This window comes from Bubalus bubalis, chromosome 5, assembly GCF_019923935.1.
Source record: "Bubalus bubalis isolate 160015118507 breed Murrah chromosome 5, NDDB_SH_1, whole genome shotgun sequence".
NCBI classification, from domain to species: domain Eukaryota; kingdom Metazoa; phylum Chordata; class Mammalia; order Artiodactyla; family Bovidae; genus Bubalus; species Bubalus bubalis.
The window spans coordinates 107,368,543-107,386,036 of NC_059161.1; the positions used below are offsets into that span (position 1 = coordinate 107,368,543).

A 17,494-nucleotide genomic window follows, 5' to 3' on the forward strand; every position below is an offset into this window, starting at 1 on the left:
TCTCCTTGAAGTTCAAGGGACTCTCAAGAGTCTTCTCGAACACCAAAGTTCAAAAGCATCAATTCTTTGGTGCTCTGCTTTCTTTATAGTCAGCATAACAACATGATGCATGTTGATACAACATGATGCATAACAACATAACACAACATAACACATCCCATAACAACATAACACATACTAATTTGCAACTGGTATCCCCAATTAGTTTCAGTAGATCTCTAGCTTTCCCCTTTCTATTGTTTCCCTCTACTTCCTTGCATTGCTCATTGAAGAATGACTTATTATCTCTCCTTGTTATTCTCTGAAACTCTGGATTCAAAAGGGTGTACGTTTCCCTTTCTCTTTTGTCTTTCACTTCTCTCCTTTTCTCAGCTGTTTGTAAGGCCTACTCAGACAACCGTTTTGCTCCTTGCATTTCTTTTTCTTGGGAATGGTTTTGATCACTGACTCAAATACAATGTTAGGTACCTCAGTCCATAATTCTTCGGGCACTCTGTCTATCAGATCTAATCCCTTGAATCTAAGGTATTAGAAACTGAGGTATTTAATAACTAAACATGACTGGAGAGGTTCAACAGTAGATGGAATTATAAAAAAAAAGAGAGAAGTTAGCAAACTCACAAATTACAGGATATGTTGGAACTAGATATGAAGCCTTATTTTTAAATAGGAATAAAATGCCTATGGTGGACTCATGTTGATGTGTGGCAGAACCAATGCAATATTGTAAAGTAAAAAAATAAAAAAAAATAGGGATAAAGCATACAAAAGGGCTTCCCATGTGGTGCAGTGGTAAAGCATCTGCCTGCCAATGCAGGAGACACAGGTTCAATCCCTGGATTGGGAAGATCCCTTGGAGTAGGAAATGGCAACCCACTCCAGTATATTTGCCTGGGAAATTCGACGGACCCAGGAGCCTGGAGGGCCCCAGTCCATGGGATTGCAAAGTATTGATCAGGACTGAGCACGCACGCACACACACACACACACACACAAACACACAAAGATTACAAAGCATAAAATTTACTATCTTCACCATTTGAAGTATATAGTGCAGTAGTATTAAGTATATTCACGCTGTTGTGCAACTAAATTCAGAACTTTTTCATCTTGTAAAAGGAAGCTCTATATTCATTAAACTACCTATCTTCCCCTCCCCAGTCCCTGAAACCACCTTCCCACCTTCTTTTTTTTATCATTTAACTACTCCAAAAACCTCAGATAGCTGGAATCCTGCAGTATTTGTCTTTTTGTGGCGGCTTATTTCAATTAACTTAATCTTCTCAAGGTTCATCCATCAAGTAGATTCCAACTATGTCAATTTCCTTCCTTTTCAAAGTGGGAGTAATATTCTATGTATGTATATACCACATTTTGACTATCCTCCTATTGTTAATGGACAAAAATAGTTTTCACCTCCTACATATTGTGAATAATGCTGCTATGAACATGCTATAAACATGAATACTCAGGATGCTTTTGGGTGTATATTAGAAGTAGAATTGCTGAATCATAGGGTAATGTTAATTTTAAATTAATTGAGGAATCTCCATACTATTTTCCATAGTGAATGTCCCATTTTACAGTTTCCACAAACAGTGTACAATGGTTCCAATTTCACCATATTTTTTTTTCCTTTTTCCTTTTGTTTCATTGAATGCCATTTTAGTGGATGGTAGGTGACATTTCCTTGGCAACTTGACTTGCATTTCTCTAATGGTAGTAATATTAAGCATCTTTTCATCTGCTTATTGTCTGCTTTGCAGAATGTCTATTTCAGATCTTTACCCTCCTTTTAATCAAGTTGTTTCTGTTGTTGATGATGGAGTCATATTTTAATAATTGGTGTTTGCATGTCTGTGTGTGCACATATAAGTAAAATTTTATGTTTGTGCTATACTAAAGTTTTAGATACATGAAATATTTAACTGGTTTATTTATTTTATTTTTGCAATTGCAGTCATCACAATACCAATACAATATTGTAAAGTAATTAACCTCCAATTAAAATAAATAAATTTATATTAAAAAAATTAAAAAAAGAGTCAAGAAAAGTGGATGGAGTTCATTCAGAATTGGTTTTCTTACACCTTCAACTTTAAAGAGAATATATTTTTAAAATTAATGTAGTTGTTTTGTATCCCAATTACTTTGCTCATGTTTCTGATTTCACTCGACCCTGATGGCTCAAGCAGTAAAGAATCCCTCTGCAATGCCAGAAACACAGGAGATGAGTGTGTGATCCTTGAGTCTGGAAGACCCTTTGCAAAGGAAATGGCAATCCACTCCAGTACTCTTGCCTGAGAAATCCCATGGATTGAGCAGTCTGGCGAACTACAGTCCACAAGGTTGCAGAGTCGGACAGGACTGAGCACATATGCATATATTCTGTTTTCGTGTAAATAAATAAACAATTGCATCATAATTTGAAAGGCGAGGTGGTATCGATTCAGTCATTCATTCAACAAACTCACTCAATACTTATTAGGTCACTGGGCCTTGTCCTGTGGGCATAACAGTGAATAAGACAAATGTTATGGAATTTTCCATTGTAAAGACATCTACTGAACAAGTTTAAGTATTAGTGTGATAAGTATCTGTCCATAATCAGTCTCCAGACTTTACTGGATCTCACAGCATATGGGTTCTTCTAGCTGTGTCCAGTATTAAGTGGACAGAGAACTAATACTACTTAAATCCAGCATATTGTCTAGGTTACACTCCCATAGCACAGTAATAAAATTCTAGGTGATCTTAGATTTTGAAAGTCAGGTTAAGAGGGCCATAGAACTATGATATTTATCTATGCTTAGGTGAACTTCCTTTTGTTCTTTTGTCTCAGGCCTTTTGTAATGACCAGAGAAGGCAATGGCACCCCACTCCAGTACTCTTGCCTGGAGAATCCCATGGACGGAGGAGCCTGGTAGGCTGCAGTCCATAGGGTCGCTAAGAGTCGGACACGACTGAGCGACTTCACTTTCACTTTTTGCTTTCATGCACTGGAGAAGGAAATGGCAACCCACTCCAGTGTTCTTGCCTGGAGAATCCCAGGGACGGGGGAGTCTGGTGGGCTGCCGTCTATGGGGTCGCACAGAGTTGGACACGACTGAAGCAACTTAGCAGCAGCAGCAGCAGCAGAAAGCCACACCCCACTCCAGTACTCTTGCCTGGAAAAGCCCATGGAAGGAGGAGCCTGGTGGGCTACAGTCCATGGGGTCACTAAGAGTCGGACAGGACTGAGCGACTTCACTTTCACTTTTGTAATGGCAGCAATTTATTTTATTTGAAATTTTCACTTTTTTTGTTTTAATGGTTTCGAATAGCTTGGAAACTTTTGAGAGTAAAAGTGGAATACAGAAACTATAAATCACTAAAATGTCATAAAAACTAAGAGCAGATGTGTCTCTGGGATCTCCAGTAAATATTACCCACTCTTTCTCCATGGATTCTGGAGAAAACTGAGAAATAATTATCAACTGAAATATTGTTGGAGACTAAGTTGGAAGCTGTAACTTGGTGGGAGAACAAGTTAAGCATGGTAATTGAACTCAGTAATCAGGACATCTTCTCTTCAAACAAACCTGGGCAGGAGGGCTTCCCTAATCCTTTTACATTAGAGAGTAACCTGGGATGTTGTCAGTATGATAGAGTAGGAAACAGGGACAGTAGGAGGTGAGGTCTGGGACTAGACCTGGCTTTACCATAACTAAGCATGTGTTATGAATGGCAAGATACTTATTGCTATAACTCAGTGCCACCATGTACAGAGGGGTATGATGGGTTTTGGCACAGAATTAGTGGAGATAATAATAAAGTCAATATGTAAACACGACCTGTGTCAGTGCATGCTTTATCAGTTATTTACTGAACACTGTCTGAGTATCATGAACTCTGGAGAGAGGTAATGAGGATGAGTAAATTGCCAAGTAGGTCCTTTAGGGCAGTCATAGGATAAGAGCTATGTAATTAACAAGATCCGAGCTTCAGGCCTGGTTTTCCACTTAATGTGCAACCTTGGGGTTCATCTGAAGTCTGTAATCTTCAAAGTTCTGTTTACGAAATGAAAACTACTTTATGGGGGTGATCATGATGTGAAAAATACATGAGATGATATATGTGCATCATTCATCACAGAGCCTGGAAAACAGATCATGTTCTGTCAATGGTAATAAAAAGTATTAGCAACACGGAGGAAGTGAAATGTTTATAGCCAGAAAAGGGGAAAAAATTACATCCTAAATGGAGAAAAAAAAATGGAATGAAGAGTGGTTTGGCACAGAGATGGCTGTTAAAGATCCTTCTTGGATTGTCACAGTTTCTCACTATGAGCAGCCAGGCAGCACTGGCTGCCCATTCTAAGGACAAAAAATCTGTCTCCAGCTCCTTGGTATGCCTCTTGGACTTCTATCCTAGGATTAAGGTACCGAGGATAGTATTAGTTATAGAGTTACTGTTGGGGATCTACGGTTTACACACAATGATAGAAAGTCTTATTAGGTAAACAAAATCTAATGCTTTAGAGGAAGCATTTTCTATTATCTATTTATTCATTTAAAAGGAAGGGAAATTTAGAAGAGAATGATACATGTATATGCATGGCTGAGTCCCTTTGCTGTTCGCCTGAAAATGCCCCACCATTTCTAACTGGTTATTGGCTGGATGGCATCACCGACTTGATGGACATGAGTTTGAGTGAACTCCAGGAGTTGGTGATGGACAGGGAGGCCTGGCGTGCTGCGATTCATGGGGTTGTAAAGAGTTGGACATGACTGAGCGAGTGAACTGAACTGAACTGATGCTCCAGTTAGAATACAAAATAAAAGGTAAACAAATAAAAACAAAAAAGAAGAAATAGACAACCTTATTTGCAAAACAGAAATAGAGACGCAGAGAATAGAAGTATGGATATTGAACCTGAAAGCGGGGGTATGAAGTAGGAGATTGGGACTGACATATATACCCTATCGATATTATATATGATAGATAACTAATGATAATCTCCTGGGTAGCGCACAGAACTCTACTCAATGCTCTGTTGTGACATAAATGGGAAGGAAATAAAAAGAAGGGAAATATGGGACACATGGTTGGGTATGGCCGATTCACTTTACGGTGCAGAAGAAACTAACACATTGTAAAGAAACTATATTCCAATAAAAATTGATTTAAAAAGAAAAAGAAATAGAGAATGATGTTAAAAGACAAGAAGTTTCTAAAATCCTTTACAAAATTCACAATTTATTTCAGAGCAGTACATACTACATTGTAGAAAACCATTTTTAGGGATCTTTTCACTTCCTTATTCCTTAAGGAATAGATTAAAGAGTTCAGCATGGGTGAGACAGTATTATTTAATATTTGCACTGTGGCACCTAGCAAGGGGTTGGGTGTGGGCTGCAGATAGACAATGATTACAGGTCCAAAGGCACAGAGAATGGCAGTGAGGTGGGCACTGCAGGTAGAGAAAGCTTTCTGCCTGCCCTCTGCCGAACGGATCCTCAAAATGGCAATCCCAATGCGTGTGTAGGAGACACAAACACACAACCAAAACATTAAAACCAGAAAGCCAACATTAGTGGAACTCACTCTCCGGGCCAGGGAGCTATCAGCACAAGCCAGGGGTAAGATAGCAGGAATGTCACAGAAGAAGTGGTCCACCCGATTGGGGCCACAGTAGGGTAGCTGAAAGACAAAAGCTATCAAGACAGTGGCATGAAGATAACTTAGCAACCAGGCTGCCAAGACCAAACCAACACAGACTCCAGGTCTCATGATGAGCATATATCTCAGTGGGTGACAGATGGCAACAAAACGATCATAAGCCATCACAGAATAGAGGCAGCCTTCCGTAGAACCCAGGAAATGATAAAAGAAGAGCTGGACAGCACATCCCTTATAAGATATGGCTTGGCTCTGGCCAGAGAGATAGACTAGCATCTTGGGACAGGTGACAGAGGGGAACAGCATGTCCAAAATCGAGAGGAGTCCCAAGAAGAAGTACATGGGAGTGTGAAGAGTTGAGGAGGAGACAATTGCTAGAAGGATGAGCAAATTGCCCAGCAGGGTCAAGGGGTAAATGAACAAGAAGGTGACAAGGAGCACAGTCTCCAGTCCCTCTGTCTGAGGTATTCCCAGTAGGATGAACTCATTCAGCTCAGTGCAGTTCCTCATGTTCCTGGGAGGAAGGTCTAGGGGAGACAAAAGACCAGAAAGCATGAGTGTGGAGGCTGATTGTGACAGACACAATGCTGATACATTCATCACCATTCACTCCTAAAGGAAATCAACCCTGAATATTCATTGGAAGGACTGTTGCTAATCTGAAGGTCCAATTCTTTGGCACCTGAATGAAGAGCTGACTCCTTGGAAAAGACCCTGATGCTGGGAAAGATTGAAGGCAAAAGGATAAGGGGGTGGGCAAAGTATGAGATGGTTAGATAGCATGACCAACTCAATAGGCTTTGATTTGAGCAAACTCTGGGAGTTAGTGGAAGACAGAGGAGCCAAGAATGCTGCAGTCCATGGGATAGCAAGAGAGTCTGACACGACTTAGCAACTAAACAACAACAACCACCACCTCTGTTTCAATATAAAGATGATGTTGAAAATAAGAATAAGAAATTCTGCCAAGAATATTGAGGGTCTAGTAAGTGCTTCCCCAGTGACTCAGTGGTATAGAATCTGCCTGCAATGCAGGAGAAGTGAGTTCGATCCCTGGATTGAGAAGATACCCTGAAGAAGGAGATGGCAACCCACTCTTGTATTCTTGCCTGGGAATCCCAAGGACAGAGGAGCCTAGAGGGCTACAGTCCATGGGGTCGCAAAGAGTCAGACATGACAGAGCAGCTAAGCAAAAACTTTATGGCAGCAGACAGCCCAGAGGTAGGCATAGTAGAGGCTCCTTTCCAATTTTCATCTTTTAAATATTTCTCATATCTTTTTCAACTTGTTTTAAATTTTTCAACACAGTGAGGTCTTCAAATTATAGATCAACCCTTCAATTCTAAGACCCTATCTAGCTCTAGCTCTATTTTTATTTTTACTTTACTTTTATGTTGGTGACTACACTGAGAAGGAGAGGGTGAGAGTCAAATTATTGCTTTTTTAAATTAAGGATAAAATTTGGGCACTTACGAGGCAACATAACTGGTTCTATTGAGTTGAACGTTGCTTTTCTCTCCTTCTGCAGGAGAAGGAAGCAGTCCTGTCCTGCTGAATTCCCATCAGCTTTTGCAGTCTGCTGTTAGACCTCCCAGAGTGCTCTTTTCTGATTACTTTCAAATAGAATGTCAAAAATCTCAGTGTGCTTTTCTCTCTTATAGTAATTTCTTCTCTGACTATAGGAACTGCAATGATTCGCAAACAAGCTTTAGTAACCTTGATCTTCCTTTGGGTACTAATCCCACAAGTCAGGGACCTTATTAAACAAGGGAACAATTAATATAATTAGCCCTTAGCAATGGACAGAAAGAGAAAGAGAGAGGAAGAAACTGATTAAACAGGAAATCCTTTATGATAATTTTTGTAAAATATACTTCAGTGGAATGATATTCAGTTCAGTTGAGTTCAGTTGCTCAGTCAGGTCCGACTCTTTGCGACCCCATTTGGCACATATATCACATATTTATAGGTACATTTATATATTTACTGTTTTTTCATGTGTATGTGTTATTTTAATCAAATAATTGTTTTACTATTTGTGTCAATAAGATTGATTCAATGCAAGGACTAGTAACTGGGTCAGCTCAGAAAATTAATGAAATTGATGAAAAACCAGGCTCATGGAAGGCTAGGAACTAGGGCAGCTCCTCAGTGGTAAGAACTTGTGGTGCATCCTCAGGGCGCTGCCATCAGGTGATTCAGCCTCAGCTGCCCATTGCTTCTGGGAGCCTCAGTTCCAGATTCAAATCTGATTTCCCTGGCTGAATCACCTGCCTGGCTCTGTGGCCAGGGTACAGGATGCAATGGGATAGAGATTGAAAGTTCTCCAAAATATAGGGGAGATAAAGGCCTGTTGTTAGGAGAGAAGTGGTAGGAAACATGCTGATAAGTCAAAAGAACTTTTAGCTATAACTTGAAGTGTGTGTCTTTTAGTACTTGGTATCTGTTCAAATGTCTAAATGCCTAGAATACTCACTAAGTATTTGGGGGGATAGATTTCAAAGTCATTATTGAAAACATTCATTAACTTGCTTATTTATGTATACATGGATCCATTTATTTGCACAAATACTGAGTCCCAATCATATCAGGTAGGGCATTAATTATTTTCCAAGAGTCAGAAAGTTTAAGGAGGGCAGAGTGGTTAATTATAGCCCCTCTGCTAAAAACACTTAGAGTTTATCTGAAAGGAAAAGAGTACTTGACAGTCTTATTTAACCCAGAGGGATGGAATGGGAAGGGAGGAGGGAGGAGGGTTCAGGATGGGGAACACATGTATACCTGTGGCGGATTATGTAAAGTTTAAAAATAAAATAAAATTTAAAATCTTAAAAACAAAACAAAACAAACCTTTTAAAACTCTCATGAAGTCTTCTACAGATAAGGAAAGTTAGGATCTAAGAACTTTATTTGCCCAAAATCATGGAGTTTACTCTGAAGGAACTGGAATTTGTTCTCTTTAGAACTTTTGGGCCTGAAGTTTCTGATAATCAGATTTCAGGTTTAAAGAGCACGGAGGTAGTTACATTATTCCAAGTACATCTAGAATTTCTATTTAAAAAGTAAACATTATTTTTGTTGCACATCTAACTAATGCTAAAAAGATGTAAAAGTGGATAATTCTAGGACTTCGCTGGTGAAGTGAGGTGAAGTGAAGTTGCTCAGTCGTGTCCAACTCTTTGCGACCCTGTGGACTGTAGCCTACCAGGCTCCTCCATCCATGGGATTCTCCAGGCAAGAATACTGGAGTGGGTTGCCATTTCCTTCTCCAGGGGATCCTTCCAACCCAGGGATCGAACCCAGATCTTCTGCATTGCAGGCAGATGCTTTACCCTCTGAGCCACCAGGGAAGCCCCTAAAACAAATGTAAAAGTTGATAATTCTAAGGCTTCCCTGGTAGCTCAGTGGTAAAGAATCTGCCTGCCAATGTAGGAGACACAAGGTTGGAACCCTGGTCCAAGGATTCCACATGGTGTGAGGCAACCAAGCCTGTGCATCACAGCTACTGAGTCAGTGCTCTTGAGCCTGGGGGTCACAACCACTGAGCCTGTGCACCACAGCTACTCAAGCCCACATTCCCTAGAGCTCATGCTCTGCAACAAGAGAAGCCATCATCTTGAGAAGCCTGACCACTGCAATTAGAGAGTTGCCCCTGCTAGCTATGATGAGAGAAAAGCTAGAGCAGCCTTGAAGACCCAGCACAGCCAAATAAATCTATCAGTCGCTCAGTCGTGTCCTACTCTTTGTGACCGCATGAACTGCAGCATGCCAGGCCTCCCTGTCCATCACTAACTCCCGGAGTTTACCCAAACTCATGTCCATTGAGTCGGTGATGCCATCCAACCCTCTCATCCTCTGCCGTCCCCTTCTCCTCCTGCCCTCAATCTATAAATACCCCAAATTATTTAAAAAAATGTTGTAAAAATGTTAATAATTCTACCATCCTATTTATCTTTGATTATCTTTAATACTTTGGAGCATGATGACCTACTTGAAAAACCTGTACAGGCTGTATATATAAAAAAAGATAAACATGTTTTTGATTAGGAAATAAATACCACTGAATTAACCTTGGTCTAAAGAAGTGTGTTTAGAGTTAGGGTTAGGAAGGATAAATAAATAAAAAGTAGAAAAGAAACGGAGTAACTTATAAAATTAATTGTTTACTTGTAAGTTTACTTGTAGAAGAAAAAGAAGGGATAAAAACAGGAGGGGTGTTTGCAGGGTTTGAAGGTAGGAATAAGAAATAATATAGGAATACTCTCATGCATCTGGAGAAGAGAATGGCAACCCACTCCAGTATTCTTACCTGGAGAATTCCGTGGACAGAGGAGACTAGCAGGCTACAGTCCATGGGATTGAAGAGTCAGAAACGACTGAGTGACTAACACTCATATGTCAGAGATATTGAAAGGAAAAAAAAAGCTGAGGTAAGATGTTTTGGTGTGTGTATGTAGAAGGTCATATGTTTATTTTCAAAATTTTGGCAAAACTGCTATATTGAGTAGAGCTGCATGAAGATTTGAGATGGAATCCTAATTCTATGCACAAGCTGTAATTTACAGAAATCTACTCAATATCCCTAAGCCTTGTTTCACCTTCTGTAAAGTGATCTCAGCATTTTTTTTGTAGATAAACGAGATATAACATGTAAAGCAATTGAATTACACACTGTCTGGTAAGGAGTAAGGACACAAATGATAACTCCAGGCAGACCCCTTGAAGCCTACCTAAGGTTGCATTTCTCAGACTCTTGTCTATCCCTGGTGGCTCAAATGGCAAAGTGTCTGTCTGCAATGCAGGAGACCCAGGTTAGATCTCTGGGTTGGGGAGATCCCCTTGAGAAAGAAATGGCAGCCTACTCCAGTATTCTTGCCTGGAAAATCCTGTGGACGGTGGAGCCTGGTAGGCTACTGTCCATGGGGTCACAAAGAGTCGGACACGACTGAGCCACTTCACTTCACTTCTCTGCCCACAGCAAACTGAGGTATTCAACAATTTAACAGTAATTTGAGTGGGTTCAAGAGTAGATGAAGTTATAAGAAAAAGAAGAGAACTAGCAAGCTCAAAAATTCCAGGATATGTGACAGCCAGATAAGGAGGCTTCTTTTATTATCATTATTATTTTACTTTACAATATTGTATTGGTTTTGCCGTACATCAACATGCATCCGCAACGGGTGTACATGTGTTCCCCATCCTGAACCCCCCTCCCACCTCCTTCCCCATTCCATCCCTCTGGGTCATCCCAGTGCACCAGCACCAAGCTTCCTGTATCCTGCATCGAACCTGGACTGGTGATTCATTTCTGATATGATATTATACATATTTTAATGCCATTCTCTCAAATCATCCCCCCCCCCCACGTGTATATGTATGGCTGAGTTCCTTCACTGTTCACCTGAAATTATCACAACATTGTTAATCAGCTATAATCCAATATAAAATAAATAAATAAAAAGAAGCCTCCTACTCTATTTTAAATAGAGCAGTGTGTACATGTCCATAACAAATAAGCCTCATTTTAAATAGTGGAAAAGCTTAAATTTACCATCTTAACCATTTTAAGTATACAATTCAATAGTGTTAAGTATATTCATGCAATTGTACAACCAAACTTTGCAACTTTTTCATATAGCAAAAGGAAACTCTATATCCATTAAACAGCTACCTATTTTCCCCTTCCTCAGCCCCTGGCAACCATAATTCTACCTTCTTTTTCTATCATTTCACTACTCTAAAAACTTCATATAATTTGATTGGTGCATTATTTGTCTTTTGTGGCTTCTTAAATCACTTAACACAATCTCAAGTTTCACCCACCTAGAAGCATCCATCTGTGTCAATTCCTTTCCCTTTTAAAGTGTGAGTAATGCTCCATGTATGTATACATCACATTTTGACTATCCATTCATCATCAATGGACACTTAAATAACTTCCACCTGCTACTTATTTTGAATAATGCTGCTGTTAACATTCTATAAATATGAATATTCAGGATCCTTTGAGGTGTATACTCAGAAGTAGAATTGCTGAATCATACAATAATTTTATTTTTAAATTTTTTGAAGAATCTCTGTACTGTTTTTTTCCATTGTGGCTATACCATTTTAGAATTCCCACCAACAATGCACAATGGTTCCAGTTCCTCCACATTGTTTTTCTTTTTTCCTTTGGTTGTGAGGTGATATCTCATGGTGAATTTGATTTGAATTTCCCTAATTAATAGTGATATTGGCCATCTTTTTATATGCTTGTTGTGTTTTCTTTGTAGAATGTCCATATGAGCCCTTTACCTTCTTTTTAATCAAGTTATTTCTTGTTTTTGTTGCTTATGGAGTAAGATTTTAAGAATTGGTGTGTGCATGTGGGTGTGTGCACATGTGTTTTAAGTAAAATTTTATGGTATATGCTATACTAAAGTTTTAAATACAGCAAAGATTTAAACTGCTTTAATTTTTTTTGCAATACCTGTCATTGCAACACAGATTTAGGAGCTGAGAAATATTGTTGGAGTTCATTCAGATTCAACTTTCATATATCTTCAACTTTAATGAGAATACATATTTAAATTGTGTATATGGTTGCTCTCTATCCCAATTATTTCATTCATGTTTCTATTTTCATGTAAATAAATATACAATTACATTATAATTTGAAAGGGTAAGTTGTCTATATATTGAAAAGCAAAGACATTACTTTGCTGACAAAGGTCCATTTATTCAAAGCTATGGTTTTTCTGGTAGTCATGTATGGATGTGAGAGTTGGACCAGAAAGAAGGCTGAACGCTGAAGAACTGATGCTTTTGACCTGCGGTATTGGAGAAGACTCTTGAAAGTCCTTTGGACTTCAAGGAGATCCAACCAGTCATTCCTAAAGGAAATCAACCTTCATATTCATTTGAAAGTCTGATCCTGAAGCTGAAGCTCCAATTCTTTGGACACCTGATGTGAAGAGCTGACTCACTGGAAAAGACTCTGATGCTGGAAAAGACTTAAGGCAGGAGGAGGAGGTGATGACAGAGGATGAAATGGTTGGATGGCATCACCAACTCAATGGACATGAGTTTGAGCAAGCTCCAGGAAATGGTGAAGAACAGGGAAACCTGACATGCTATGGGAATGGGGTCACAAAGAGTCCGACATCACTGAGCAACTGAACAACAACAAAAGGATAAAAGACACAAAGGCAGAAATCTCTGAAAAGAAAGAAAGTCTCTGAATCAGACCAGGTGAGAGACCATCCATTCTTGACTAGGAACCTGCAGTCTGGTAGGTCCCAAAGGGAAGAAGCTTAACTAGCAAGCTGTTTATCTAGAAGTAAGTCTCAAATCATTCCCAGAGCAAAGAAGCCCCAGAACTTCTATTTGTGATGGCCCTAATCACCAGACAGTGCAAGCGTCATCAAAGAGACGATGAACCTCACCAGAGAATTATCCTTTTGGGGTTTAAAGCCCACATTTTTCACCTTGAATTTAAAGAAGAAATCAAAGAAAACAAAACCCAATACACTACAACTAAATCATTCCCAGCACAAGGAATTTTTTAACCAAGAGTGTCATAGTTATTTAACTTGGAATTTAATTTGGGGCTAAGTAAAAACTCTATGGAATGATGGCCCAACAAATGCAAAGAAAGGCATATGGAAAAAAAAAAACCAACTAACTATTTATCATAATGTGGAACATTTTCATCCACAAGAATTCAAGGGCCAAAACAATATCTCTTGAGATATCAAATCAATCTAAAGTTATATTATTTAAAATAAATGTTTCTCTAGCTTTTCCTCTTGTGGTTTTGTCTATGAAGGGAAAAAGAAACCCTCTACTCATCAAAGATGGACAGTTTCTTTAAATTTTGAATTTTACTTAATGATCCAAATCCTAGTTGTAAGATTGGTAAGTAGCAAAAATTGGCAAAATCTTAGTGTTTTTCATTGGTTGGAATTTTGGGGTGATTACAATGTATTTATGGTCATAGTTTTGTTTTACATCTTCAGCGTAAGCAGGTACTGCTTTTGTCATGGCTTATGGAACCAACTTTGTGTCATTTTATTAAAAAAACAATTCAAAATTCCATAAAATTACAAGTCAATAAAGTGCTTTCTCTTCACACCATAGCCTTACAACTCTACATTTTTGACAAAAGAAAAACTCTGATTTTATCACATGCTCCAGAATAGAAGTGTGATGCTGATATGACTCTTTGTGGCATTAGTATTCGAAATTCATGGAGAAATGGTCCTCTTCTATTAGAGGGGTCCAGGTGTCCAACCAAATTTCTCTTCATTTCTTCATTTTATTCCTTTTCTCTTTGAATATTTAATTGTTCACTCAGATCACTCAAACAAAACAAAATAATAATACTTACAGTATGAGTCCTGTAATAATAGAAATCCTAGAAAGAATAAAAATGATTTCAGACTGCTGCTGTTGCTGCTGCTAAGTTGCTTCAGTCCTGTCTGACTGTGCGAGCCCAGAGACCGCACCCACCAGGCTCCCCTATCCCTGGGATTCTCGAAGCAAGAACACTGGGGTGGGTTGCCATTGCCATCTCCAATGCATGAAAGTGAAAAGTGAAAGTGAAGTTGCTCAGTCGTGTCCGACTCCTAGTGACCCCACGGACTGCAGCCTACCAGGCTCCTCCATCCATGGGATTTTCCAGGCAAGCGTACAGGAGTGGGGTGCCATTGCCTTCTCTGGATTTCAGACTACCTCTTATCCTTTACTTTTAAGTTTAAAAATAAAATAAAATTAAAAAAAAATAAAAGAAAAAAAAGAAAAAAAAAGCACATTTGTGTTTGTTTTATAGCAAATATAAATATTCAGTCTTAAGAACTCAATTCCCATAGGTATAGCTTAGTTCTATTCATTATTATTTAAGTAAATTGAACCCTTCATGGCCATCTCTAAACACATTGTGAGATGATTTGATCACACTTTTTAAGGAGGATGATTGATTGCTTAAAATCTTGGAGGAAAAGGAGATGAAATAAAAACTTATAAATACAAATAAACACTGTATAAGAGGAGCTGAGGAAAGCAGGGATATTCTGACCACCAATGCATAAGTTTGGTGCCAGATTTCATTTAGAAACAGGAGAGCATGGTTTAGGGTGGGATGGAGGAATCTGGCTGCAACTAATGCTGGACCAGTATTGGGCTCAGGCCTTGACACATCTACAGCTGACCAGGGAGCTTTAGGAAGGCAGTTTTCTCCCCACAATCAAGGATGAAGTTTTCTTTGTGTGCTCAGTCGCTTCAGTCGTGTCTGACTCTTTGCAAATCCATGGACTGTAGCCCGTCAGGCTCTTCTGTCCATGGGATTCTCCAGGCAAGTATAATGAAGTGGGTTGCCATGCCTCTTCCAGGGGATCTTCCTGACCTAGAGATCAAGCCCCACATCTCCTGCATTTCAGGTGGATTCTTTACTGACTGTACCACCGGGGAAATCTTTAGGATCTTATATTTATTGTGGAAACTCTCTGGTGATCAATAGACAAAATCTGTATGTTTGAAAGTATGTGTGTATGTGGGGTATATTTCTGTCTGTCTCTATGGTGTCTATATAGGCATGTTTGTTAGAGAAAAATAGAAAGAGGAAAAAAAAAAAAAGAGAAAGAGAGAGAGAGGCTTTATTCTTAGAGTAGCTACCAACTCTGAAAAGTAGCTAGTTTGGGTATATCTTTCCTAATTCCACAGAAAATAGAGTATAAAATTTACTCCTCTTGTCTATTTAGCTGATTTTATATGAATTTAGTCCTCTTTTTAATTTGGCTGATTCTTTTCTATTGGGTGATTTAGGTTCTACAATAGAGAAACAACCATTCCTCCTCAGAGCCCCATGATGAAGCAAAAGTGCTATCTGCTATCTTTGTAAAAATTTATCCATTGTTTTCTCTATAAGCTAAGATGTAGTTGGTATATTTAACATTGAAATATGTTCTCATATGAAATATGTCAGTGTTGGATTTGCTGTAGTCCTTCCTATAGGAACAGAGTACCATACAGAGGAGAAATGACAAATGCAAGCCTAGTGACAACTTTCATTCTAACGGGCCTTCCCCACACACCAGAGCTGGACACGCTCCTCTTTGGAATCTTCCTGGTGATCTATGTCATCACTGTGGTGGGGAATCTTCTCATCATGCTACTGATTATATTGAATCCCCACCTGCACACCCCCATGTACTACTTCCTGAGTAACCTGTCCTTCATTGATATGTGGTACTCCACGGTCACTGTGCCCAAAATGCTAATGACCCTGGTGTCCCCTGAAGGCAGTCCTATCTCTTTTCATAGCTGTGTGGCCCAGTTCTATTCCTTTGACTTCCTGGGCAGCACTGAGTGCTTCCTCTACACCATCATGTCCTATGACCGCTTCCTGGCCATCAATTACCCACTCAGGTATGCCAGCATGATGAGTGGGAGGACGTGTGCCATCCTGTCCATAACTACATGGCTCAGTGGCTCTCTGCACTCTGCTGCCCAGACCACACCGACATTCCATTTGCCCTTCTGTGGACCCAACCAGATCCAGCATTACATCTGTGATGCACCGTCTGTCCTCAAACTGGCCTGTGCAGACACGTCCACTGTGGAGATGGTGATCTTTGTCAACATTGGGTTGGTGGCCTTGGGCTGCTTTCTTCTTATTATGCTGTCCTACGTATCCATCGTCCATTCCATCCTGAAGATCCGCACCTCAGAGGGGAGATGCAGAGCCTTCCAGACCTGTGCCTCCCACTGCATTGTGGTCCTTTGTTTCTATGTTCCCCTTGTTTTCATTTACCTGAGACCAGGCTCCAAGGAGGTTGTGGACAGGATTGTGGCTATTTTCTACACTGTGATGACGCCCCTTCTGAACCCTGTGGTCTACACCCTGAGGAACAAGGAAGTGAAGAAAGCTCTGTTGAAACTGAAAAAGTGAGTCAGTATTTACTCAAAGTAAATAATCAACACAGACCAGATATGGCTAACTTTTATTTATAATTAAGTTAAACACCAAGAAGAATTTAAACAAAAAAAAGAAGAATTTATACTTTTAAGGGACATTTCAATTAATTCTTTAATGAAAACAATAATTTTTTTTACTGTTTCTCCCTGTGCAGAGTTCCAGCTTAAGCAGACTTTTAATGGTAACAATTTAAGGGAAGATCCCTGGAGAAGGAAATGGCAACCTACTCCAGTATTCTTGCCTGGAAAATCCCATGGACAGGCTACAGTTCATAGGGTCTCAAAGAGTTCAACACAACTGAAGCAACTTAGCACAGAGCACATGTATATAGCACAAAACACATTATAAACAATAGAAACACAGAGAGACCAAAATCTCTACATTCACAAAGGTCATCATTGGGTAAGGGAGAAAAATAAATGCAGTATCAAATAAGGTACATTGAGATAGGTGTCATGGGTGCCCAGGAAGAGACTCATTCATTGTTTTAACTTGGAAATTCACTGGAAGACTCAAAATACTGTAATAATATGTATGAAACAAAACCATGTTGAAAGTTATTTAGATTTTTAATGAAGACACAAAAGGTAAATAAGAGTCAGTGTCTTTTTTAATTGAAATTTTTATTGGTATAATTGTCATACAAAGTTGTAAGAAATAATACAGAGAGAGATCCCTTGTATACAGAGAGAAACTTTGCCCAGATTCCCCCAATGGTAGTCATTAGCAGACTGCACCATAATATCACAACTAGGATTTGGACATTGATATAAGCCACAGATTATTCAGATTTTCCCAGATTTATTTATGTGTTTGTATGTTAAGTTGTACACAGTTTTGACTCCTGTAGGTTTGTGTATCCACCATCACAGTCAA

The 17,494-nt window shown here is 39.3% G+C and overlaps 2 protein-coding genes across 2 annotated transcripts; one reads left to right on the forward strand and one right to left on the reverse strand.

The window, feature by feature from the left end:
- Nucleotides 1-5,238: 5,238 nt before the first annotated feature.
- Nucleotides 5,239-6,171, reverse strand: LOC102402258 (olfactory receptor 148-like). The gene has a single exon (XM_006056095.3). It carries the CDS (start codon nt 6,169-6,171, stop codon nt 5,239-5,241), a length of 933 nt encoding a protein of 310 aa, XP_006056157.2.
- A 9,508-nt stretch (nt 6,172-15,679) lies between these two features.
- LOC102401928 (olfactory receptor 10G9-like) lies at nt 15,680-16,591 on the forward strand. The gene has a single exon (XM_025287191.2). The coding sequence runs from the start codon at nt 15,680-15,682 to the stop codon at nt 16,589-16,591; it is 912 nt and encodes a 303-aa protein (XP_025142976.2).
- The last annotated feature ends 903 nt before the right edge of the window (nt 16,592-17,494 follow it).